Source organism: Camarhynchus parvulus, chromosome 9 (assembly GCF_901933205.1).
Source record: "Camarhynchus parvulus chromosome 9, STF_HiC, whole genome shotgun sequence".
Lineage (NCBI taxonomy): Eukaryota > Metazoa > Chordata > Aves > Passeriformes > Thraupidae > Camarhynchus > Camarhynchus parvulus.
Genome location: NC_044579.1, coordinates 6,859,473 through 6,886,844, shown reverse-complemented (window position 1 = coordinate 6,886,844; position 27,372 = coordinate 6,859,473). Strand labels below are relative to the sequence as shown.

At 40.2% G+C, this 27,372-nt stretch overlaps 1 protein-coding gene across 1 annotated transcript in view; it reads left to right on the top strand.

The window, feature by feature from the left end:
* Window positions 1-8,137: 8,137 nt before the first annotated feature.
* Window positions 8,138-27,372, top strand: part of PEX5L (peroxisomal biogenesis factor 5 like) — a 95,982-nt gene continuing 76,747 nt past the window's right edge. Inside the window, exon 1 of the mRNA XM_030954291.1 lies at window positions 8,138-8,424. Within this exon, the coding sequence (XP_030810151.1) occupies window positions 8,404-8,424 (21 nt within the window). The 5' untranslated portion in view covers window positions 8,138-8,403. The remainder of the gene's footprint in view (window positions 8,425-27,372) is intronic.

Genomic DNA, 27,372 nt, shown 5'->3' with positions numbered 1-27,372 from the left:
TAAAATGCTGATATGCACTTACACCCAAAATGCCTTGAGATCTGTAGTTTAAAGACTGTTCTTAAGACCCAGATGTTTGGGTTTTCTAACTCCTCTGTGTTGCAGTACCTCTCCAGTGAGTAAGAATATTCCTACTCCAATAAAAATATTTCCTTCTTTTATATTGAACAGGCTCTGAGGAACAAAGTACTCCCATATCTTTTTTGTGCTGCCTACCATGGATTTATATGGCAACATTAAACCTCTTGCTGCCAGAAGTTCCTCATGTCAGTAACCATGTGGAGTGGCTCTAAATGGATGCTCTGATGATTCCAGTAATTTCTGAAGGTTTGTGAAGTACAACAAACAGAAAAGCAGTTTAATGTAGTAAGAGAGGACTATGTCACATCTATATCACCAGCAATCACTAGTGGATAAAATCTAATTAGAGCCAAATCTTCACTTTGAGATCTGAAGAGAGTTTTTGTACTCAAGAAAAAAATGATCAGAAGAAAATTCTTTCAAGTCTTCCTTTCATTTCAGGGCCAGCATGTTTTAGGTACTAGTACAGCAGAAACATTTTTAGCACTACTCAGCCATTTAAGCCAGACTTTCATGAACTCTATAAGCAAGTTTTCTGCCTAAGCAATTTTTCTTAATTTAGAGTAAATTTATGTGTTTAAATTGCACTCATTTATGTAATGGCAATGCAGTGCAGGTATACCAAAGTTAGATGTAAACCACAGCCAGGCTGGATATGTCACCCATCCAGCACAGACACCAGGAGCCTGGAGTAGATAAATGCCTACATACTTATGCAGCTTCTAAAAGATGTTTTGGAACTTCCAGTGAGCTATATGAAACTTAAATCCTACTGGTATCTGGAAAAAAAAGTAGATTTCAATTACTTAAGATGGTCAGGTGGAATGGGAAGCACAACAGACCTAACAGTAGTGATGGGAAAAGACAGACTTGAAAAATATTTAGGCAAGTCAGTTGTCTTCAGAATACTCCACCTGATCAAAATTGCCCTCAGATACTCTGAGCATAAACAGAAGCAATCTCAGAAGCATTAAACAGAACTTATAAAGAGGTACAAACACAGTGCTTATCATTAAAAATAGGGCAAAAAGAGCTAGGAAGCTTATTTCTAGTTACAGTAGAAATACTGTAACAAATAAATTGTTTTAATACCTAGATTAAAATAAGGGAGGAGTAATCAGCATTGCAGACTGATTTTTCTCTACAGTACTGCCAGGTATTACAGGCAGGCAAAACACAGTAGGTATATTTAATAAGAACTTTACAATCTAGTCATAAAGAGCTGGGGGGAAAACATAGTCTAGAAAAATCCCACTTACATGATTGCTTAGCTTTACTCAGAAAATAGTTCCTGATGATTCACTGTCAAACTAGAGGGTTTTCCTGAGTGGCATTCCAGCATGTAATCCAGTATTTTGAGTAATGATTTGGCTAAAGGAATAGAAGGCATATTAGTTAAATTTACACTGAACATTAATCTAGAAAAAGCTTAAGAGAATAAGACAAGGATGTGCTCAAAATTTAAAAACATCTAAATAAAGGTGGGAAATGGTTTTGAAGAAGCAGAATACAAGTGGTTAAGTAGAGCATCAAAATTCTAAAGTTAGGTAGGACTTATCAGCCACAAAAACCACAGTGGCTAAGAAAATGATTCAGCAATATTCACCAGAGGTAGCGGGATCACTAGCTTAACACCACTCAGCAGGATCCTGGTGTTGCAATACCAGGGAGATGTGGAAACAGAAATACTGCCATACAACACACATGAAGAATTTCTTCTCATACTTGTCCAGTTTGGGTCATTACTGAAGTAAACCAGTCTAAGAGAAGTAACAAAAGAGATGATCGAGATCTAGAAAACCCAACCTGTGTGACAAGGCTTAAAGACCTGGCATTGCTTACCCTTTTAGAAAAGAGGAAATTACAGGAAGATGCAATAATTTTCTTAAAATGTGTACAGAGCAGCCACTAAAGAAAATGGAATATATCCTTCTGCGCATCAATTTTGTCTAAAGCAAACAGAACAAAGGGCATAAACTTCATCAATGCCTGTTTAAATAAGGTCAATATTAAAAACTCAAATAGTAGAATAGTTAAGAACTGAGCTGATTATCTGTTGGGTTGTGGATTTCCAACATTGTGAGACTTTCAATGGGGTTGCAGAATCAACCCCAACACATTTGTGCTACACTGCAGTCACACCAGCTGCAGCACCAGAGTATCTCTGGGGGTTCTAAATCTTCCATGAAACCTTTTCCTACTTCAGAAATGAGGAATGGTGGGGTTACAAGTCTGCAGCATTTGTAGATGAGGCCCCTATCCATGCACTCTGTTCAATGGAGTCAGTGAAAGGCTTGTGTTGACTTCAGCAGACACACACTGGGGTCCAAATTCAGGAAAACTTCCAAGAATGGCTGTTTGGCCATTGACATGGAGCTTTCTTGGGATCTGCAATCAAGTGCCTGGTGAGAGTGGAAAGCCATGCTTTCTCCTCTTTTCTTTGTCTACACTGGCAGATGATCCTTTCTGCATGAGGCATTTCTGTGTGGAGAGCAGTGTCACTACACATCCAAACCAGCTCTGCAAACAAAGCAAACCTCCTGTGCTAGGAGCTGGCTGTGCGGCTGCACAAACAGTAACTCTGGTGCTAAGAAACACAACCACGCAGGGTAAAGGCAGGACAGACCCACTGGGGGCAATTTCCTGTTCTCCTGGTTGATGATTTGATGTGGATGATGTGTTATTCTCTGACCATGGCTCGTATCCTCTCTCAGTGGCTGCTCACTGCAGCACCAGCTCCTGCTGAGCCCATTACAAGAGGGAAAGGTGAGCTCAATGCAAACACACTCAGAGCTCACCTCTCCCAAGGAAGTCACAATTTCTCCACAGCACTTGTTTCAGGAATGGGCAGGAGAGCACAGACTAAGTATGAACTAAACCACAAGAACTTGCACCTTCACATGAGGAAGAACTTCACCTTGAGAGTGCACAGCACTGGAATGGGCAGCACAGGGAGGGCACTGAGTTGGAGACATCCCAAACCCACCTGGACATGTTCCTGCATCACCTACTTCGACTGACCATGCTTTGGCAGGGGTTGGACTGGATAATCTCCAGAGGTCCCTTCCAACCAGAATTATTCTGTGAAGCAATAGCCTTGCCACAAGGAGAGCCGGCCATGACAGCGCTGGGCTGTTCCCCAGGGCCACTGACAGCACCCACCCTACACATCAAACTGGGGCACCAAGGCATGTGCCACACATAAACACAACAACAGAAACTCCCACTGAAACGGGACTGGGACCTTGTAATTATGCTGGTTACAATCTGTAATAATGTGATATTATTCTTCATTCTGCTGACAAGTTCTAGGCTGGTATTAACTAACAGATACAGAGCTGCAGGTGAATAGAAGTGCTGTGACTCCAACATAATGAAGACTTACACTGTTAGTATTCCACTCGCACTATCTACACCCCAATTGTCATTTGTTACTGTGGCTGGTGGTTTCTACACTGAGTCTTTTTAATTAAACATTGTATATGCATCATTAGCAAAACTTTTAGAGCTTTAAAATTAATTTTGGATTGTGTCTTGTTCACATTTATTATTCATTAAAGCACGTAAAGGATCTCAAAAACCTTTTTTATATGTATTCCCTAAACATATATAAACTCATTAGCATAGGAAAGGAATGTGTAAATACACATAATATAATTAGCACTTTCACTAATGTGTGGTTGTACCTTTCATACCTTATAACTGCCACTAGAAAACAGAGTATAAAGTGTAATTAGAATCTGTCAGAACTAACAATATCACAAATCCTAATTGTATGTTATTGATAAAGTTTAACACTATTAATATATAAATATATTAATTTTGATGGTTTTTTGCAACCTCACTTGAGTCTAAGAATAAGCTAGGTTATTTTCAGTAGTTAATTTTTAATCAGCTCCATGTTTTCACAAATTAGGCCAATTATTCTCAGTTAGCAGAAAACAGCATTAATGAAAATATTTATTAAAAATAATGTTTATAAATATCTATTTCTTAAAAAAATATAGGCACTAGGCATAAATTAACCCAAAGAGTTTCCATGTATGCAAATTACTTATCTCCATGGTTACATGAGCTAATAGACTGATGTTTTATACAACATATATGCACCAGAACATTAATCTATGAACAAAGCAGCAAATCTGTGCCTTTATGACCAAACTTGTGCTATTTTTGGATGCTGGTAGCACAATCTGTTGTCACACCTGAGAAACAGCAGAGATTCAGAGGGATCTGAGAAGCATCCTTAAGTGATGGGCACAGCACCTGCTGGGCATCCAGAGGCACTATTTCCCCAAAGTGGCCCCTCCAAGTCTCCACTCATCTTCCTCAAATTGTATTTCAAACTCTCCCATTGAACACTTCTTTGCACACAACACATTGAGGCTATTTTCACTTTTCTCCAGGAAGTGTGCAGGCCTGTTTATCTGTTCATGTTTAAGATTTTCCTAATAAAAATCAGGACTTACCCTTGCCATGTGGTTTCTTGGGGTGGAAATCCCAGACCCTGTCAATCCCATCACTGTGTCAATGAAGAATGTTAGAATTAGTGTTCTTAACTTGGAATCCATAGAAATGATTGTGTGCAGTTTCACAGCCAGTGATTTAAGAGTATTTTAAGTTTACAGGATGACAGAAATATCAGTAAGGTCTAAAGGAATGAAATCTCTACCACCTCCCAGGGGTAGGTAAGTGTCAGGGTCTTGACAGTAACTAGGTAGCTGCCAGCTTCTCCAAAATCACCTTGTGCACTTTGTATTTCTGAGAATGCCCTCCTATTACTGTCTTCAGCCTTCACAATAGTCCCAACTGCCCCAGCAATGTATTCAAAAACAAAATCTGAGCACTTATTTGTAAAATAAAGGATTTTTATTTGACTTCTCTCAAAATTTCCCCTGGCAATTTAATATTAATTAAAATCTGTTGAGCCATATGGTGACTTCTCTTTTTCTTAACAAACATTATGACTTTCATATTCTCTACCATGATTTTTTTCCATTTTTGCCATAACAAACAACAAAGCTTAGAGAGATCATAGCACACAGACATCACTGGTTCAAATATTAATGCAGCCACAGAGACAGACCAAAAGGGAACACAAAAGAAAAATGTTTTCAAAGCATTTTAAGCAAGTGAACCTTGAGCGATTATCTATGCCCTGCAACAAACCAGATTTTCACATTCATAAACAGAGCAGAGTCAGAGAAGATTATGGATCCTGGCACTCACCTGTTCCTAAGCTGTAAAGAACTTGCCTTTATATGCATGGTACAGAATTACACATTAATGCTTTCTGTGGCACCCAGCACTGCATTTTTTAAGTTGCAGTGTAACTGAGCAATAAGGATCATACACTGATTGCAAGTTAGGATTAGATGGAGAGAGAAACAATCTCACTGAAGCTTCTTCTTGTGAAGAGCGAGAGCAGAGGCAGAGTTTACACCTGTGGAAGCAGAACACTTGTGAGTGTTCCTTGGGCTGAAACATATTTGAGGACCAGCTCCTGAAGCAAGAGGAGCCCCTGGCAGCCCCTCTGTCCCTGCACAGCTCTCCCTCCATCTCTGCTCTGCACTGACTGCTGCTCTGCCAGCTTCCTCCCTGACCACTGCCAAGAGATTTAGCTCCTGCTAAGGAAAAAGGCAAAAGCTGGATCTATCTGGCTTTACTGGATCACTCAAATCCTGCCAAAATGTGACATCAACATGCCATTGCATCAACAAATTGTGCAACGAATTGTGCTTCAGATGCATTAGGAAAAATGCCTGTAACACTATGCTATTAATTTCAAGCATTTGTATCCTTACAAATTCTACCAATGTTTGTCCTGCACTCACAAATAACATAGCATGAATAACCATTGCTAAATTAACAGCTCTTCTGCTACAAGTGTGATTTTCATACCCTGTAGAAAAAATTTAAGTCACAATGCATATACTTGCATTTAGAGAAAGGAGATATTGTTACACACTGGCATTGACAAATTTCCCCCAGTTTTCCCCCTGAGAAAAACACAAGAGCCTCAGACTTAAAACAACAATAACAATAAAAAAAACAGTAAGAAAAAGATATTTTCAAGTGCCTTAGAAACATTCAGCTACTATAGAAAACCTGCACACTGACACAGGAATGGACACTCTGGATCTACTGTAGTCAGAGTGAAAAATTGCACCTTCAAGATTACTAAAAGCTTAAGAGTCTAATAAATCTCAACAAACAGCAAAGACATCAGGGCTCCAAGTTTAAATAGGACTTGGTTGTTTTCACCTGGATCTAAACTTATAAATTGAGCACAAAAGCAGCCAAATATCTGTTCTCCATATCATGTATTTTAAGTGAAACCAGGTAATTCAAATCTGATGTTTTCACCTATCTAAGTGCAGTCACCCTTTGTGAAATTTTACAGTAATATATGTCTAACAAGTATGGACAATCCCAAAGATGTATTTTAAGCTCATCAGCTCTTAATTGAGGTTTTCAAAGCAGCTTAAGGGATTTAGACAACAAAAAATTATTCATTTCTTCTTTCCTTTTGTCACCAATACATGGCTAAACTCCTCGGCTGCTCTGAAAATCTCAGTGAGCTGGATACATATTCACTGGATGTAAGAGAACTGTCACTTTTGCTATTTATCTAAAAGATAAAACTCCTAAGCCTAAGTGAAAAAAATAATTTGATAGATTTTGCTTATGCCATCACTGAAGACTTTACGAACTCATGTTCTGCAAAACCCCATTTTTTAGGTGAATGGGAACACTTCAAAAAGGCTTTTTTAGTCAGCTGAAATGAGAGCTGTGATGATACAAATGTGCTGCTTTCAGGAATAAGAAATCTACTTTGCATTGCTCTAGTACAGGAGCATGCTTAAGGTTGGATTGCTCTGGTCTATCAAAAGCATCATAAAGTTTTGTGTAGTTTAATAGTGAAACTTGACAGCTCAGAGCCACGAAATTACACAATCTAGCAAATTCCAGGCGCTGGAGGTTTTCTGTGCTACTGAATATAGACACACTGGGTAGGACAGAAATTTACGATGAAATTGAAGCAGCTGCTCCTTTTAGCAGATGGGGAGTTTCAGGTTTGAGGTGGCGAAGTAGAGAAAAAAGCTGGATCCAAGATGATGCAGGTGTCTCCTTCAGGATTTAGCCAGGCCTGTTGTGCCAGTTTACAAGGTCAGAATTTTGCACGTACGGGCCGGTGCCAGATTTCTGCCTATATAACAGCGTCTTTGGCAAGCGTTGAAAAACGCTACTAAGCGATACTACCAAGCCAGAACAAGAGTCTCCTGACATTTCCTGGGAATCACAAGAGATCACGTTCGCTCTTCATACGCAGAGCACAAGGTAGGGCCCGGTCCTTTCGCTGAAACCCGGTTAATTGCGGCCGGGAGCGCGGCGCTGCCGCTCCCGCTCCGCGGGCAGCGACCGTTCCCGGGATGCGCCCGCGCCGGAGCCGCTCCCTGCGCGCCCCCTCCGCTTCCACACGGGGAGCGAAACTCGCGACCCGCGGGGCTCCGGGGCCACAGCCAGGTTTTGCCGGGTCTTGCCTCCGGGACGCTCCGATTTTTGCTGTTATGCTTAGCAGGTTTTTTGTGTTTTTTTTTTCGCGTTGTTTTGTATTTTTTCTTTTTAATGACTGCAGCGGGAGCCGCCAGCCCTGGCAGGGCGGTGGGGCCGGGGCAGCGCGGCTGCAGCGCGACCCGCCCGGCGGCCGCGGGGCTCCGCGCGTTCCCTGGATGCTGCGCGCTCCCCCTGCGGAGGGAGAGAGGGAGGGAAGAAGGGAGGAGAGAAGGAAGGAGGAGGAGGGAAGGGGGCGGGAAGGAGGCCGGGGCTGCCGGCGGGGAGGCGGGGAGGGCGGCCGGGGCCGGGGCCGCCAGGCCGGGGCGGCTGCAGCGGGACGAGGCGCGGCGCGGGCGGGCGGGCGAGGCCCGGCAGCAGCGGCGGCCCCGCTCCGCCCCGCGGCTCTCCCCGCCCGGCCGCCCGCAGCCCTGCCCGGGTCCGCCCGCCTGCCCAGCGCCCCCGAGCACTGCCCTGGGCAGCGCCGGCACCGCCTCACGGGGGGAAGCACAGGCAGCGAGGCGAGAGGAGGGCGCCGAGCAGCTCTGCGTTACTGAAACCAGTACAGTAGCTGCCAGGACAAATTCTGCTATTTAGCCAAAAATAGCTCGTTCAGGGTTCAGGGTTAGGCTTTTTTTTTTTTTTTTTTTTTTTTTTTTTTTTTTTTTTTTTTTTCCTTTCTTTCTTGTAGTGGAGCGGCCGGAGCAGTGCCCCCCGCGCAGCGCGGAGCCGACTGCCGGCCTGAGGGCAGCCGGGCGGCCGGGCAGGATGTACCAGGGACACATGCAGGTAAGCGGCCGCGCACGGGCAGCTCCGGGCGGGCTCCGTGGAACGCGGCTCCGGGAAGTTTCGGTGGGCTGAGCGGAGGGGAGATGCCACCCTGGCACTGTGCAACAAGTGACCTGGTGCGGTGTGACCGTGGCGCTCCGGCTCAGGGCCGGAGGGAGCGGCGTGCCCGGGGCTGGCGCTGCTCGGCGGGGGTGGATGGCAAAGGGGTTCTGTCAACTTTGTAACTAGGTGAAGTTCTCTGTGTATTTTTCCGTGTACGATGCCTGCTTGTTCAAACAGATTCAAGGGAGTATTCCAGGGCAAACATTGTTATGGCATGCTTTAAGTGACACATGTCTCCTGCCATCCTCTTGATGCATCTCTTCCTGTATGTCAAGTGAAGGGCAAACAATAAAGGAAAAGACAGAGCACTTGCTTTGCAAAATCTGCAAAGGTTTCACAACACACTCACACTGTCGATTTGCTCAGTGTGTTGTGTTTAAAGGTGATGGATTTCTATTCCTCCCTCCCCACACGGGATGAGGATTAATTTTGCTAAGCCACTGAATGACTTTGTAGAATGAATTCAAACACATGGCAAAGAGACTTCAAGATTTTAGGCAGAAATCTTGTCTGATGATCCTACTGATCTGTTACCTTGGCAGAATACACCCCTCCCTGATAAACACATTCCACTGCCTTGGACCTGATGCCTTTAACCTTGACTCCCGCTCTCCTTCACACGGCTCTTCCCTGGAAAGCCAAGTCTGTTTTGAAGGAGGAACTATCAAAGTGGAGTAAAGGTTTTCATTGATCTCCCAGATTCATTCCTTTGCTTTGACCCAATCTGGCTTGGTGTTCACTGCCAGGAGCAATCAAATGCTTTTATTAGCATCACACTAGCCTTGTGTGTGGTGTTAGCACGGAGGCTGGTCAGAGGGGAACTGCAGCTTCAGGAGGTGCGAGCTGACCGCTTGTGTTGGGTTTGCACAGCATTTAAACCCCGGCTGAGTGGTCATGGGGACAGCAGGAGTGTCAGAGCCCGGGTTGTGCCCAGTACAGAGGGGTTCAGGCAGGACTCTGATCCAGCACTGCCGTCCAGAGCTGAATGACACCGGTTACTCTTTCATGTTTGTGTTATCTGGTCGCAGCAGTGATAAATAATGTGACATAACACTGCTTGTAACAGGAGAGCAAACAGGTTTTAACAGGAGATGTAATCAATGGAGGGACTATGCATGTTACCGTTTATTTCTGATAATAAGGTTAAAACACAAAACCAATCCTCTAAATAATGCTGCTGAATGGGACGTTGCCAAATAGGTGTTTACATCCTTAAGAAAGCAGAAGTTCTTTGCTGTGAGTGACATCTTGCAAGATTTCAACAGACATACAGCACTTTATAAAAGGGAATCTAATGGAATCTTGAGGTGTCTCACAGCACTGTAAATTTTCTGAGTCATTCAAAGATTGAAGTCAAACTTGCAATAGGAAGTAAGGTCAAAACATGCAAATATCTTGTGACTGGTGTACTTCTTTAATTTTTTCTTTCAAAATACTTTTATTTTTCTAGCTCAAATATAAATAAATTATAACCAAATTCTCTTAAAAGGCCTGCTGAAGTAAAAATTCCTGTTGAGTACACTTATCATTTTTATAAACAAATGCCCACCTCAGTTCATCATCCAAACTTTTGAATATATTTTTGTCGTAACAGGAAGCATTAATGGGCTTCAGATAACATCTACAAAGCTTAAAGCCTTAGGAGAGATTTTCATGTTTAGTATATCCTTAATTAGAGCCTCTAAGAGAGTCAGGCAAAGACAATAAAAAGGTAATTTCTTTACAATGAGATGATCTACTGCAATGTTGATTAAACCATGTTGGAACATAAGCTAAATTACCATACAAATACATGTAAAAAAAAAAAGAAAAATGTCAGCACATTTTAAGCATTATAGGTTCTTTCTTACTATCCAAGACTACTTCTAAGACTTTTACTGATTTAGGAAGAGCTATTTGCTATTACTAAAATAAAGTGAACCATAAACCCATCCCAGTTTGGGTGGATCAAGTCAGACACATAGGTCAGCACTCTGGACTCCTAAGCAAAAATGATCTGATTTTTAAAGCTCCGAGCCCTTAATAGAACTTACACTTCTGGAAGAGAAAGTGGGGTTTAGCTGGGTAAACTGCACTGGGTACATCCAAATGCAAAATGATGGGCCAATATCTAACACCTGATCCTACACGCCTTAGAGCAATCGCTCTTCTGAAGTTATCGGGGTCGAATGTAGGATCTGATTTAGAATTCCAGTAATCATTTCCCTTTTTCCTACTGTTCTGTTCTCAGATATAAAAGTAAAATCTGCAGAATTAATTCCATAGTCCCCTTATTTTAAAAGATGCTTGCAGAGCCCCTGTTTCACTAATAACCTGCTGTAACTCAGCTAATTCTTGGAATACTTCTAAAAGGGGAGAACCTTAACAACTGTAACAAGGTAATAAGCATAATTACAGAGATTGGGATTTTACTTATCTTGGAGAGGCATCAATCAGTAATCAGCTTCAGTGGGGAATTTCTGACTAAGCTCAGTATATTGTGCAAGTGTAGATGAAATATACTTTATATTTAAGCTCTGCTGAAGTCCATCACCAAAAGTACTTTACCACATCAGGTGATAATGTGTGTATCTTTCTTCATTTTTTGTTTAAAGTACAGATTAGGTTTGTTGATTTGGTTTTTTTTTCCCAAAAGCCAGAAAATGACTTTGTTTATTCCAAAGACCTAGGTTTAGATTTTCTCCTTACTGGTTTCTAAGTGAAGCCTTGTAACACCGGAATACTAAAGATGTCCTAAGCTAAAATTCCAAAGGCAATTTAAAACATCTAACAGGAAGGTATGTCCTGCCTTCACATTTCCAGGTGCCTTTCTGTAGGATTTGCTTTTGCCATCACTTGTGCAGCACATCCATGAGCAGCACTAGGATGCAGAGAAGTGCAGTGCCACGGGAGCTCTTTCAAAGCTGTCTCACCATCCTCATGAGATTAAGCCTTTGATTTCTCAGTGTTTGCTGGTTGAGTTTGCTGGTTGGGTCGCTGGCACAGTGACCTCAGGGACTGCCAGGGGTCCTAAGGCAGCAGCTGCCCCTCCTGAGCCATAGGGGTGAGGCTTCTGCACGAGAGGGGGAACTTCAGATGAGATGCACGGGTTGTTTGTCCACAAATGCACAACCTCAGTTATGTAAGGAGTCCTGTTAATTTCAGTAGATGTAGGCTCTGACAGGATGGAACCTGATGGATTCAGGAGCACACCCTGGGATTCACAGATAAGGCAGAAGAGCCAAGTCTAAATGCTAAACTCTACAGGTGAAAGAGAGTATTTGTCTCTCAGGATTATGTGTGCAATCCTGTGTGTGTGGTTTTCCATCTTCAACAGACCAGATGGAAGCAGAACATAAGCTGAGTTCAACCCCCAATCACTGCTCTCAAATTGCTGTCATTTTAACAACCAATTATAAAATGTTTTAAAGTCTTTACAGTATATTATAGACCTGGTACCAGTCTTCCTGTTGACTTCTATGAAAGTACTATAAATGAAAAGGGGGCAGATTTCAGTCACAGAACGGGATTTGCACAGCATTTGGCTTCCTATGAAATTCAAAATAAATGCTTTCAAAACTGTTTGCCCTGATGCTGTATTTAGTCAGCCTTCCCCAGCACAAATGCTTGAACAGAAGAAGTGCTTTGCCAAATGTTGGCATGGGATTTTATATATGGCAGTGTTATGTTTTGACATGGCTTAATTTAGACAAAGCAGAAATCTTGACCACACAAGGGTATCAGAATTCCTGTGGCACTTTTTTGCAGGAGCAGCCTTGTTAGTCAAGATGCCTTGGCCAAGTTCCAGATCAGATAGTTTGTCTCCTAAACTTTTAATTGCATAGGCAATCAGCTTCGTGCCCTTAATTCTTGTGTTGTGATAGTTAACATTGTGCCGTTGGCATTTCCTATTTACATGAAATGATCCATATTAATCATTCCCATTTCATTTCAATTTGTCAAACACACACCTATATGCTCGTAGAGGATCTACAAAAAAATATGTGTACATGAAAATTCTTGCAAGTTGGAACCTCAAGGGCTTCACATGTTTTAGTGGGCATGAAAAGTATTGCTAAATATTTTAGAAAAGGCATTTTTGCACTGATTTCTCAACATTTAAGACACAGCTAAGTCACTGAGGAAAGGAAAGCCGAACGATCTCAATATCCCATTTTGGTTTACTTGGAAACCTATTAAAAATACTGTAACAGTGTTGGTCACACTGCTACCTAAAGTAAATAAACCCCAAGCTATTAAACAGTTGTGAATAAAAAAATAAGTAATGTCCATTTTTACATTAATAAAATGGCCCACAAAGAATATGCACAGTGTAAAATTCAATTCATTGCTAAGTTGAATCTCTGCTCAGCTCTTAATACCAACATAAACTTAATAAGTTTAAGCTACAAAATTTTAAAAATCTGGGCACATGGCTGGAATCTTAACTGATCTCTAGTGGTGTCTATGAATCATAACTCCTATCCTAGGTAAAATTACATTATGATAAACGGATAATATTTTATTATTACAACTCTTTTCTAAAAGCACTTACAACAGTGGGGCAGTCTTTATGGTGGTATGTTTTCCATTTTGCCTTGATATTTTCCAGTGTTTCAGTAGCAGCCCAACCAAGTTTTGAACAGCAGATTATGAGTTGCTTGGAAATTGAAAAAAAAGGTAAAACTAATGAGCTCACTTTCATAGAATGAAGTTAATTCAAAGAAAGTAGATGATAAATTGCATTTGGCAAAGGCACAGACTGAAACTGTAAAAATTGTGAGCATTTGCAATGCTGGTCGAGGAAGCGTTGCTTGAAGCTGTTGAGTAGTTTTATAGGAGCCTAGTAGAAAATCTTGCAAAGGCTCAGAAATTCTTGGCTCATGCTGTATTTTTACTGGATGTAAATTAGGAAGAACTTTTACTAACTAACTAAGGATCCACCCTTCTATTCTGGAATTAAATTCATTCAAAAACTAGAAAAACAACAGCCCCTAGCGTAGTCCCTGTCATATATTAATATAAATGTTAGTCTAAACCCAGTATATAACTTTCACCAAAGAGGCACTGTTTACTCAAGAACCATGCTGTACTTTATTTTTTTAATCTGCCACTATTGTCACAATTTACTATACAAAGGAGGAGGATAAAAAGTTGGAATACAAGTCCACCAGCTGTATCAGGATGAATTGTTCAAATAGAACAACAGGCATGAAAGGATGGAAAAAATAATTAATGCAGAAATTTAGACTTTAAAAAATGCAGTCTCATAACTTGGCTTTAGATTATTTTGTAATTTATAATAATCTTGTTTCTAAGCAAGCTTTAAAAATAAGGGCGTTGATGTACAAACCAGGTCCATTTAAAATCCTCTATCCAGCTTAATTTGCTACTCTTTTTGCAAATGTTGAAAATGAAAAAGGTAAAAGCATTGAAATAGTACTTAGAATTAATCTACCCAGCACACAAAGTACGTACTAGTTGTTTGTATCACAGAATCTAATTTTGCATAGTCTGTTTCAGAAGCAGGTGATGCAAAACTGAGAGAAACACTTGTCTACCAAATTAGAGTAATGGCATGTAAACTAGGAGGTGACTTTCTGTAGCTGTGGATTTTCATCATTGTCAACTAATATTTCTAATAAAATGCCTAAGGATCATAAAGACCAAATTCAGCAAATTTTTCTGCCAGGTTAGAATTATTATAAACAGTCTAATGTTTCATTGCTCTGCTCTCAGGCTTTTGAAGTTCTGAGTCATTGGTACATTAGTTTTACTTCCAGTGGTTTATTTGCATATAAATAAAGTAAATTCTAAAATATCAAGTAAGTGAAACTCATTATACGCAATGGAAAAAAAAATCCATGTCTCATCAGTTTACCCATGCCCAAAAATACAAATCACAACCCAAAGTTTCATGTAGTCCCTGAATGGATTTTCCCAAAGTTTGCACAATTAATCATGTATCAGCATTACTGCAGTTCCTCTCAAAAAAACATTTTGTGCCAAACTTCTTTAGGTTGGCATAGTAGGTGTAAGCATTAAATTTTCTTCCTCTACTTCTCCATTGCCTATTACGACACTCAGATTTGCCTCTGCTGCTCCTCTCACTGTCCTGTTTGCTGATTTTCTCCTCCTTGCTGGAGTTTGAAGGCTTTTATGAGATGTTTTGCCTCCTGCCACGTTTGTGGTGTTTTCCCTCCTGCTGCCCAGGGCAGGGCAGCCAGATCACCCACCCACGGCTGCTGCCTGCAGCCGGGGCCGAGTCCCCTCCCAGCACCACTTGGGCACAAAACAAAAGTGTTCCACAGCCAAGTTCTGCTCACTGAGCAGTGGTTCACTCACATGAGTACAGGGAGGTGAGCTGGTGGTGGAACGTTTCTCACCAGCAGAGCTCCCTCTTCACAAGCTGAGTGAGGATTAGGAAGCAATAGGGACTCCCACGAGAAGGGAAGAAGCCGGCTTTAAAAAAAAAACACCTGAATTTTATCTACAATGTTTGCAGGGTAGGCCTGTGCACATAAACTCACTTTTCTCACATGCTTCTCTATTTTGGCAATCCCTAGGGGAAAAGAGCCACACTAAATAAAGTGTTTGTGAGTTTCTCTGTAAAACGCGGAGCACTCTGCTGCTTCATGTTCGCTTGTCTTAGAGCAGTCTGCTGTCTTCTGGTTCATTTGTGTTCATGTTCATCTCGTATCATTTTCTTTTTACACCTCTTACCCCAATATGGGTGTTGAATACAAGTTACCAACACTTTGGGACAGCATTTTTTAATAAAATATGCATTTAGAACAGAATAACATCTATGCATTTAGAACAACAAAAACATGTGATAAGGAAAGTGCAGTGCAATGAATTTAGACAAATTACCTTCCTTGATTACATTAGGACTTTGTTTGCTGTTATGAGACACATAAAAGAAATTCAGATGCTCTTGTCCACTGACATTTAAAAATGAGACCTTCAGAATTATTTTGACATGCATTTACTATCATCCTTTGGTTTTATAGGCTTTAATAGTTTTCAAAAGCTGACGAAACAAACTTTAAAATTTGCCTCACCGGCATTAGAGCCAGCTGTATCTTAACCTTTATATCAGTGTGTCTAATTTGAAATTACACTGTTGTAAAAAATGCACTCATTTACTTCCATGTCTTTTTCATGTTAATTTCTGTCTTCCCAATGTCACCAGTTGGGTTCCAAAGCTACAGTGTCAAGTAGTGAATACAGCATTTCCTGCATAGGGGTAGGAAAGCTGTCACAAAATGCCTTTTCAAATTCAGCATTTTCTGACTAGTAGGTGTATCAATGAAAGGTCCAGGAACTCTTATTCACTGTTAATTAAAAATCAATTGAGGGGAAATACTTGCCCATTTAACCTTAGCCTGGAATACAGAAATATGATTCTCAATAAGTAATGCTGAATATTAGAGTTTAACTTCACAGAATTTCCTGTGGTCAATTTTGCTAATATTAATGTAGGAATAAACAAAGACCATAATCATAAATAGAAGCTTTTTGAGTATTTCTGAGTATTATGTAAAACTGAGAATAAAAATCACATTTTGATAGGTTAATAATCTGTCAGAACATCTTAAAACTGAAAAAAAAATAATATTTTAAACAAAGGAACAGATTCATATTATTTATGCTAGGTAGGAAATGGCCTTAGTCCTCAATATGGCCTTGGACACCATTGTTATAGGAGTAACAACAGAAATGTGACAGAAATTATTAATAAAATAAAATACACAGCTTGACATGTGTCTCATCAAAGTGACAGGTTACTTCTGCTGTCATTCATGGAAGTTTAACAAGGAATATAATTTAACAGTTGCAGGCTTGAGATGTAGATGACATCTTTCATCTTTTGCTATTTGTTGTCTAACACTGCTTTTAAGAACCAGGACAATTTTAAGAAGGCTTTGAAAAAGGAACACAAGAAAGAATGTATAATAAAAGAAAGGGGGGGAAATTATGATGTGCAACAGAGAAAACAATGCAAAAATATGGGAACTAGGAAGTAAGTGGGTGCTGGTTTTGTTCTGAACAGTTGATGTTACCACTCTATCCAATCCAGGTAATGTACACAACATGACAAGTTATATACAGCTGGAAGAGATGCATAGGATTGCCTGAACCTGTGCAAACAAAAGAAATAATAATTATTAAAAGACAGGTAGATACTACATGGAAATAGTGAAAGAACAATAATCCATGTAATACTCACAAAAAAGGATTACATGCTGTTCAGGGAAGGCAGAAAAACAAAGGAGTTGGTTATATTAAGAACCTGGACCAGAAAATGAGCAAAAATTTTTAAGTAGCTTCACAACTAATATTTTAAATTTTTATATTGTTGAGGTTATGCCTTTACACAGAGTATGGAGAGCACACAGAGGATGACGATAGTTCCTCATAGGAAGAAGGAAAAAGTACAAGTTACCTAAAGTAAAGCTTATTTAAATACTGGAAATATATTAAAGTATAATAAAACAATCACTGGAAGTTTTTTGGTTATCTCATGAAAAAGAGGGAGGAGAAGTAAAACATACTCAAAGTGGCATCTGTATTATGGATAACCTAATTTATGGTGCAAAACCAAAATGTTTAAGAGGGTATGAATTCTTCAGCTATTACAAATGTGTTATATTAAATTGGAGACTTGGTAGAAAATATGTTATCGTCTAGTTACAAATGTGAACAGAACAACAGAAAGTATACCAGATTTAAGATAAGGTGAGAAAAATGGTAAGACAGCTAACAGCCATATGACTGTCTGTAATCTTCAAGGTTTTAGGGAACAGATTTCAAGGAGAACTAAACAAACCTAGACAAAAAAAAAAAATTGAATTTGTCAGGAAAACGTAATGTCAGACTAACCTGACAGTATTTTCTGTTATCATAGCTGGGGGTTTAGGCAAGAGAAGTATAACTGGCCTGATCTATATGATCTTTGGTAAGCATTTGTTATGGTGTTACAAAAGAAATTATTATTGAATTTGGAGAAAGTAAAGAATAGCACTAAATCTGTAAAGAAGGCAGGAAACTCACTCATGGGGAAATGAAAAATAGAGCACTCAAGGAAGGACTGTCAGACTTAGGAAGGTTTAACAGGGAAGGATTTTCTGGATCACTGTTGGAAGTAATTTTTTCTGATGTTTCATCCACAAACACACAAGAAGCAGGAAGATGGTGACTGCGTTTGTTGATTACTCAGTGTGGAAAACATTGTCAATATTGGGAAACATTCAGTACTGCTGAGCTCCAGTCACCACACAGAGGGACCTGTCTGTAATTCAGCAATAAAAAGACAATTTCATTTAACACTATCATCAATAACAGAAAGCCTACCCTAAGCCATGGACTATCATTTAGAAATTACTGAGAAGAACGACTTGCACACACATAATGACTGCAAGTTGTCGATAAAATACATCCATAAAAAAGACAGATGCAGATCTAGTTTTAGAAGAGTTTTTTCCAGAATAGTCAGGAAAATATCAGTGCCAGTTGACAATGCCAGCAGCAGATTTTCAGTTGAGAATCTTGTAGAGAAGAGAGGCATGGAAACAGCTCCAAAGAAGGATGATCAAGGAGAAGGGAAAGTCTATCTTGCAAGAAGAGACCAAAAGATTTTGGCTTATTTCATTGAGCAGAATGACAGCTCAGCAGGACCATAATCACAGCATGTAAATGCATCGGGGAGATAAACACCAGATATGGAAAAAACTAAATTAGCTAAGAACAAAACTGGCACGGAAACAAATGGATATTAACCAGCTGTGAATAAATTTAGGTTGGAAATTAGAAGAAAGTTTCTGATCATTAGAGCAATCAAGATTTCCAGTAGCCTTCCAACTGGAATAGTGGAAGCAAAAAAACTAATTACTTTTAAGATGAAACACAGTCAGTTTCTGAGAGATTTGGTATGACATGCTGCCTGTGAGACCAGAAGATTGAAGCTCCAAGGAAGGAAGAGCATCTTCCTTGTCTTAACAGAATCACAGAATGGTTCAGGTGGACTGTAGTGGATCACCTGGTCCTATTTCCCAGCTCCAGCAGGGTCATCCAGAGCACATGGCACAGGATTGTGTGCAGATGGTTCTGGGGTGTCTCCAGTGAGGGGGACTCCACATCTTCTCTGGGCAATCTGTTCCAATGCACAGTCACTGCAAGGAAATTTCTTTCTCAAGTTCAGGTGGAACTTCCTGTGCATCTATTTCTGCTCATTGCCTCTTGTTCTCTTGCTTGGCACCATCAAGAAGAGCCTGGTGCATCCTCTTGACCCCCTCCCTTTAGATATTTATACAAATGAATGAGGTCCCCTCTCCGTTGCCCCTCTGAAGTCCTCTTCAGAAGTCTTTCAGAAACTGCATTCTCAAATTTCTCTGTGACTTCAGCACAAACACACCCTGAGTCTGGTTCAGAAAAACCAAAATACTCAACATCAAGAGGTCAAAAGTCTTCCTGTTACAGCTGTGGAAGGTTTGGCTGTCTTCACAGTTTGAGTAACCTCCTGCTAGGAGACCCACACAGGCAGTGACAAATTTGTACCACTTTGCCAAGTCCAAAACATTATTTTGAGTAGAGCTGAGCTCTAAAGTTTGAATATTCTCTCTGCCAGCTTTCTTATCAAGTCTCCCACTCTGCTGAACTCATGTTTTGCTTCATCTAAAACCTTTACAATCAGAGGAAATGTATTTCCCCCATACAGCTAAACTCAGTGGCTCATGTTGGAGACATTGAAGCCTTTCACCATCTCGTATTCATGTGAGCACTGAGGGCTGGAAATTACCAGCTGTGTCAACATTGTGTAACAGGAAGCTTAAATGTATTTCAATAATAACCAAATTTTGTGTGCGTGAGGATATAAACTAGAACCCATCAGAACCAGCAGGAATATTTTCCCTGACGTTGGCTGAGTCAGGACTAAGCTCTTTTTCTGTGTTACCACCAGCTCACTTTTCTCTCCTGAGCTCCAGAAACAAATGCATTGGTTATTATTTAGAGTATGTGGTCTTAAATAAGAGAACTCTGTTTTCTGTTTTGCAGTCCTAGTCAGGGAAAACTGCTGAACTCACTTTGGACAGTTCTTTTGGAAGGGATCACAAAGCCACATCTTAGTGTCAGTGCTCCTTCCCTGTACTGAGTCAGAAAATTACTTCTGGATTGATTCAGGCTGATAAAAGTACTCAGGATCTGATTTCTGGAGTTCCTGTCCCATCTCATATCTGTGATTTGCATCCCACAATGTATCAGGGAGACAGATGTCCCTGAACACTCCATCACAACCTGATAACATCACTGCAGCCTTGCAGCTCTTGGTCATTATCAGTTCTGTGCTCTAGTGTACTGAGCATCACTCTGCTACTCAGAATTTCAAGACTCACACCAGCAAATGAGTTTCCAAATAGGTGAGATCACTGGATATTGGCTAGAAAAAGATATGCAAAAGCATATCACTACATTTACTGAGCAGGGGAATAAGTATTTTTTCCTGCCATTACACAAAAATGAATATTTTTTTCCAAAGTGTTTTATGGTTGTCAAAGAGAAAGCAAATTTCACTGCCTTTTTCTCAAGTAGTTGTTGACAAATACCAGAAATAAAAATCAAATAAAACTTCAAATAATTTAAGATTAATTCCTTTATTTTACTTGGGACACATCCTTGCCCGTGTGATTCTCAGTTTATTACAGTGTCAAAAAGCAGCTGTGAGAGGGGCCAGGCAGTTGACACACATGGCCCCAGGTGCTGGAGCACTTCTATGGGAGGAGGAATCTGCCAAAGGCATCCTGAATATCACTGTGGTCACCAGCTGCTTTAACAGCTGGTATAAATCTCAGCCTGCCCCGTGGGCAGGGGATGTGTACATTCACTTCACCCTCTTTTCTCAAGCTGTGTTAGGAATGACAGTTTCGACAAAACCTGCTGTTAAAGACCACAGTTTTTGCTTTAAGTTGTTCTCAGCTCTGAACACAGTTCTTTGTCATTAGACTGTGTGAGCTGTAGGCTACTGCTTGTAGAATCCCAGACCAGCTCTCCAGGGAGCATCAGCAATCTCTCAAAAGAGGTAATAAAGAAAGATGTGATACTTGGACCTCAATTCCCTAGGGATCCTTTTTTAGGAGGAGAAAGGAGTCCCAAGTTCCTTCTTCCTCTTTAGGCTGCACTGCCTTTAGAGCTATTACTACTAATGGTACCAAAAATTATCGGTAGTGGATCTTGGAGATGGAAAATAGAATGAAATCAAATAGATCTTCTGTGGAATAGATCACTGCAAGCTGCTGAGCTATACCCCACCCTGACATCTGCATGGTCCCTTTGAGTTCAAGGGATGATACAGATGTAATTAGAAGAGAACCTGATGGAAGATACTAATAACAAAAGCTAAATAAAATAATGTCATGGATTAATATTGAGAAACTATTTAGGAATAAAGGAATTTTTTTCACAAAATGCTGAAATAAAGAAACCATTAAATCCAATCATTTTAAGAGAAAGCTACATTGCTTTTTTAGGAAAAAGAGAATGAACAGAGGGCATTGCTGCCGGCTAGGTGTTTGTTAATTTTTCATGTGAATTTATTGCATATGTAAGTGATTGAATTAGTAGCACTGACAGGAACCCAGGCACGGTAAAAGCTTCCTGCTACTGACACAGCAGTGCTCAAGCTGTGCACTCCTGACCATTAGCAGCCCTGCTGTGGGAGCCTGAGCCTGGCTCAGCCCGGGCTGCAGAGCTCCCTGGAACGGGACCGAGCGCTCCGGAACCAGGGCTAGCATGAGACCACTCCACTCCTTTAGATTAATGACCTCATTTGGATTCTGATGCCAGGCTCCAGGGAAGAAGGTCCAGTGCAAGTTAATATGCTGCCAAAATACTGCAAGGTAAGTTTGGGGGGGAAAAAATTGTTAAAGAGGATTTTGTGTTTTGTGGTAAAGAGACTGAATGCGGAAGGGAGTCAGAAACGGGCAGCTTGCAGGAGAGAGTGTAAGGGGCAGGAATCAGAATGTTTTCTCACCTTTGAAAAAAGAAAGTCATTTCCAAACACTCAGAGGCTGAGCAGTGAGATCTGGATCTTCTGTCACCAAGCAGTAGATTGCTTCAGAACAGCGAGGCTTTGAGAGCAAACTGGGGGAATATAAATTGCATATATAATAATTTAAGCATGCCGGTGTGTTGCCAAATATTACCATCTAAAAGGAATAGAGGTATCATGGCTGCTGTGAAGTCCTTAGGGAGGCTCATAACCTTTTGGGAACCCTTTCCTCCTCCCCTGCAACGTATTAACCTTTTGACCACGTCAGTGCTTAGATGTACATAACGAAATGGTACATGCAGACAGATACAGTTGGGGAGCGGTAGGAACAAAACATCAGGGATGCAGGATGTTGTGTGAATATCAAAATCTCATAGCCAAGAATAGATACAGAGCTAAAAAAAAAGGTATTTCTGATGTATTATGAATGTGCAGATGAGCTGCGATGGAAAAACATTTCATGGCTGTCTTACAAACTCTATTCCTGTAGCGTCAGATTGTGACAACTTAAAGGAACAAAAATGAGCTTTTTGTACGAGTAGCACTGCTGGATTTAATGGTGCTGCTAATGGAGTAAGATTTTTCTTGGAGTAAGAGTGCCATAAACCAGCCCTCAGCCACCACTTCCTGTTTACTTGTGGTTTATTCTCTAGAGCAAACCCAAGTTTCTCTCGCTGCAAATTTCTAAAATTCTTCTCATTACAAAAAAAAAGATTCTTGCTTAGTATTTTCCTTTTCATACCATTCATCCTCATGGAGGGTTTTCTTTTCTAGTCAATCATTTGACTTGTAGAAGAATGAATGAATGAACTGTTCTTTGATTAAAGTGGTACTCTACTTTACTCTGCTGAGAGGTAGAGCTTCACTTAACATGTTCTTTTCAGTAGGTCTAGACAGCCACTTCTAAAATTTCATTTAGATATCATTTGTAATGAAATTGAACAATCCTAGTCACTTTTAGTAAAGTTGCTTCAATTCTTTCCTTTTTATTGAAAGTTATTTCAGTGCTGCAAGCAAGGTATTTTATTTTATGATTTTCCATATGGTTGGTCCCAAAGGAGAAAACACAAAAGAGTTCTAAATTAAATTCTAATCCAATTTAACAATAGCTGTAAGGGAAATGAAGACATATTAGCTACTCTAGAACCTCAGCGTCCTGGAAAAATGAAAAATGAAGCTGATCATCCCAAAATTTTTACTAGTTTTAAGTTTTCACCTATATACAAATGTATAGTGGGCAGCTGGAGACAAAACTAGGTAGAAGCTCCCATTGAACTACGACATTGTACTGATTAAACAACTGTAAACATACACTGTGGTGCATAACTAATAGCAAAACTAGCAAATGTTTTTGACATTTGGACCACACTTGAAGTTACAAAAAAAATTGTGTTCCAACACCTTGACAGATTTTGAGGCTGGGAGGATCCATTTATTGACCTGTCATGTGAACTGTAACATGATACAGGCTGATGGACTTCACACACTTGACACAATTGATTTTCAACATCATCATTTGAATGGGAGCAGCACATGCTCTGTAAAAGCATTTATTTTAAGCTTAAAGATTTAAGTGATGCAAAAATCCACTATCACTTGCTCAAGATACTCCTGCAATGATTCTCCCGAGTCTTCAAAGTATTCTCAGCATCAACAAAATATTTGTGTCGTACACACACAAAATACATTAGAAACGACCTTAGAGTAATGTAACAAAGCAGATAATATTTTTAGAATTCTCAGGTAAGCTGTATTGGAATTAAAAGGCTTGAAATTACATTTATAGCCATGAAGCATGCAGCTGACTCAGGAGCTGTGCAAACAAGCACACAAAGAATCAGTCAAAAGAGGCTTCTTGTTCCCACTCAGTTTTCCAGTTCACTTACAGTGGTTGAAAGTGGCACTTGGAAGAGTTGGAGGAAAAACCCTCAAGGCATCAGCAGCCTCCTGCTGTACACGGCACAAAATGAGCTCACGGTGTAAAAGTGTCCACTGCCTCTGGAGGAACCAGGATTTCACCTCCAGTCTTGTGGGAGGGAATTCTGATCAACTCTTAGAAAACAGCTGGGTCACGTAACAGGAGAACTGCTCTGCAGAGAAAATATAAAATCTATTCACATGTGTATTAGGAGTGGGTATATCTATATTACAGTAAGCAAAAGGTAGTCTTACCTCCTCTGAGGTGTTTGATCATCCCTCTATTTTAGCATTTTCTCAGTTCTTGCCAGTGAGGGGTTTTACAGTCCAATTAACACAACAGGGAGTGACAGTCTCTAAGCCTGGAAACAGTTCTCACTAACAGTGATGTGGACAAGGCTGCAGATAAGAAACTCCTCTTTTATGCATGAAAAGGTAATAAGGTTATTCAACCAGTTGCAAAACATGGAAGAAGCATTTTTACCCACACTAAGAATGGAAGAAAAAGACAAGGAAGTTTGTACTTGGTCAGGGAAAGAAATAGGTTAGCATGTGTCCTGATTTGGGAAGAAGAATCAATATTTAAAGACACTGAACAGACTACAGTTGGATACAATCCTTTCTCCAGGAGAATGTTAGAAGCCAAGAAAGGACCAGAGGGAAGCTGAAAGGGGAAATTGCACTGTGCTGGTAAATCCAGGTAATGATAAACACAGGTCAGAATAGCAGAAGCATTGACTCCACCACCAAGTTATCATTTCCATGTTTAGTGGAAATTACATACAATATCACCTACTGCCCTGCTTTATTTATGATAACTAAGCCAATACTCCCAGCACTTAATATTTCATGCTTACCAGTTGCATTCTCTGGATTCATTTATATCTTGTTAACTCCATCAAGACACCAGTTTCTTGGGTTAATTCCCTTCTCATTTCTTGGCATAAATAGTAGTAATTTCTGTGAAACTAATACCAAAATGCAGTGCACTGATTTGGAAATGTTTTGTGTACACATAAAACAGAAATAGAGTGACCTTGCCTGAAAAGTACATTACTAAATGCTTGAATATTTATCAGGACTAATCAGCTAAGAAATACTGAATTTCAGAAGCTTATATACTTCAGACAGTATGATATTTACTTCCTTTCACAGAAATTATTCAGTATCATTAATTCAAACCAAAATACATCTACCATATCTCTTTAATGCTGGATTAAGGGATGTTTTTATTCTATCTTCATGACAGTATAAAAGCCAAAAAAATTCCTTTTCAGAGACTCAGTGGATGAATCCACTTGTTTATGAAGCGAAGCCTACTTGTTTTATTTAGAACAGACTCAGCAGAGTGAAATGAATCTCTGCCTGGATGCTGTCAGCCTGACTAAGCTAAATCTGTGCCTTACCTTGAATTTCTAACATTTTGACCAACAAATTTTTTTTTTTTCCTCCCAGGTATTTTATTTGTATTTATCCAGCAGCAAAAGTTGATACTTAATAATTCCCGGACAAGATTGTGTGCCTGCACCTTTCCCTTGCAGCTGTATTTACTCAAAGCAAAGCTATTCAAATGAGCCTTAATCAAGGCACATCATTCTGCTCAGTGTGTGAGCAAATCCACCCAGATCCCCTCAGCTGGGAATGCCAGCAGTGAAGCCCCAGACAGGAATTCTGGACAGTTCTCTGACAGGGCAGACTGGATCCATTGGGATGTGGTGTTAATGCCACACTGAGCAGATTTAAGATTCACCTGGGTCCCCTGAGTACTCAGCAGAAATGCTGGTCCTTCTGTGCCTGTTGAGCCGTTGTTGGAAGCTGATGGAGGAGCTCCTTAATGCTTGACCCTTTGCTTTGGCAGCACAGCTCTTCCCAGAGTGTCCCTCTGGGTCAGTCTGTGTCCTGCCCTGTGACCAGCTCCAGCTGGGGGTCACAGGAACAGTTCCACGTGGAGAGTAGTGTCACTTGTTACCTGGAAATTCCCAGGGAAAGATAATCTCCTTTTAAAGCTTGCTTTTAATATAATTAGGGGTGAAATTACAGTTTAAAAATACTGGATGATAAAATAAAAGCTTTATCAATAGCTACTGAGTGCCAGGTGTTTTGCTTAAGGGAGGCCTGTCTCCTACATGCCATCCATCAGTGTTATTTAAATAACATTTTGACAGCTCAGCATAGCAGGTTATACTGAAGAGTTTTCACAGAAACTGAATGGGATATGTTAATAACCCAGACAGGCTGTGAGGTGTTTGTGATTCCCAGTATGTCAGGTTTGGATTCTGCCAGGCTGCCCCGTGTAACTCAGTCAGAGCTAACTGCCCATGGCTGTGTACGAGTTAACAAAACACAGATGTTCTTAAAAAAAACCTCACTTTACTGAGCAATAGTGCATGTTCTTTTAAACTCTTATACTCCACTTTCACTCCATCACCTCCCACAAAAAATAGTGTCTAAAGTGCTTTCTGTATGGAGTGGCTGTGAGCTGGAGTTAATTCAGTGCCTGAGACTTGCCAATACATCAAACGGCGTGGAAAGAAATAGCAAATTTCCAATGGCTCCAACAAAACAGCTTGAACACCCTGCCATGAGACACAACCCTTTATCTTTTCACTTGAAGCTGTGGATCCTTATATATTGTGCTCTAAGCACTAAGGAAATATTAGAATGGGCAGATGCCAGAAGGAAGACAACCATTTATTGAAGCATTCCAACCCTGAGCAGCAGCTCTGTGTGCCAGCCTGCAGCTGGGGGAACTTTCTGCTCCTTGGCATCCATCTGCACATGGAGCTCGTGGCAGTGAGTGGGCAAGGCCACAACTGCTGCAGTTCACACTGCAGAGGCTGCACCCTTCTCAAACTTCTTAAAATAAATCCCTATCTATTTTATCAGTGCAGCAATCTGAAGTGCAAGTGTCTTGAAAGATTTCTGGCTTTATCTAAAATATGAAATGTATTTAAAGAATAAAGTTTTCGTGTAGAGCTGGGAAGATAATGTGAGCCTTGTGGGAAATAAAGCTATTTGTGTAAGGAACTTTTCCAGCCCGAGTATTTCTGAACATACTCAGCTCTCTAGCCATAGGTACTTGGGAAATGTGGCTTTAACTTTGTGACTAATCTCCAGTGGTAGATTTAAGAATGAACCAGAGAAATCAATCAAAATCTGTTTCCACATGAAGTTTAGGTCATTTGTAAGTAGAAGAACTAAAGAACTTTTCTAAATAGGCTACCTGTATGACTAATGCTTCAGGCAGATAAATGCAGGATTAAACAGAATCATTTGGAAGGTCACAGAAAGAGACTGCAAAAAAATTTCCATTCTCCCTTCCTACCAGACCTATAATGGAAAAATATTTTGTGTTGTTATGACAATTTGTAGGACTTTAAACTCTACATAATAAGAGTACTCTTGTCCCCAGAAAATCAGTAGCTGTATCTTCACTAGAGGTAATCACTAAGGCTAAAATTCTAAGTGCATTTTGGAAAAGCAAGCTCTTATTTATATATGTACTTTTATATACATAACCAGAAAAGTAAAATTAAAGAATATCTATGATATCAATCCAAAACTACCAGCAAACACCAAAATATCATCTCCAAAACAATTCTAAAAGTTATTCTTCTCTGTGCGTGGACTTTAATATTTTCTTATCAACCCCTCTGTCTTGAGCATGAACTTTTGGTGTCATGCTGGAAGTTACCCCGTACAGACCACAGAGCTGGCAAATAAACAGCAAATCAACATTTCATACCAATATTTATTGGTGTGTTGTCAGCTTGGCATACACCAAAGATCCTTTATTGGGATCCCAAGGTGTTTGAAGAGTGAGTCTCACTGGACACAAGGTTCACTGTGCCTGTAAATACAATTCTCTGTTCTCTGAGCCTTAATTCCTCTCTTTGTAGAAA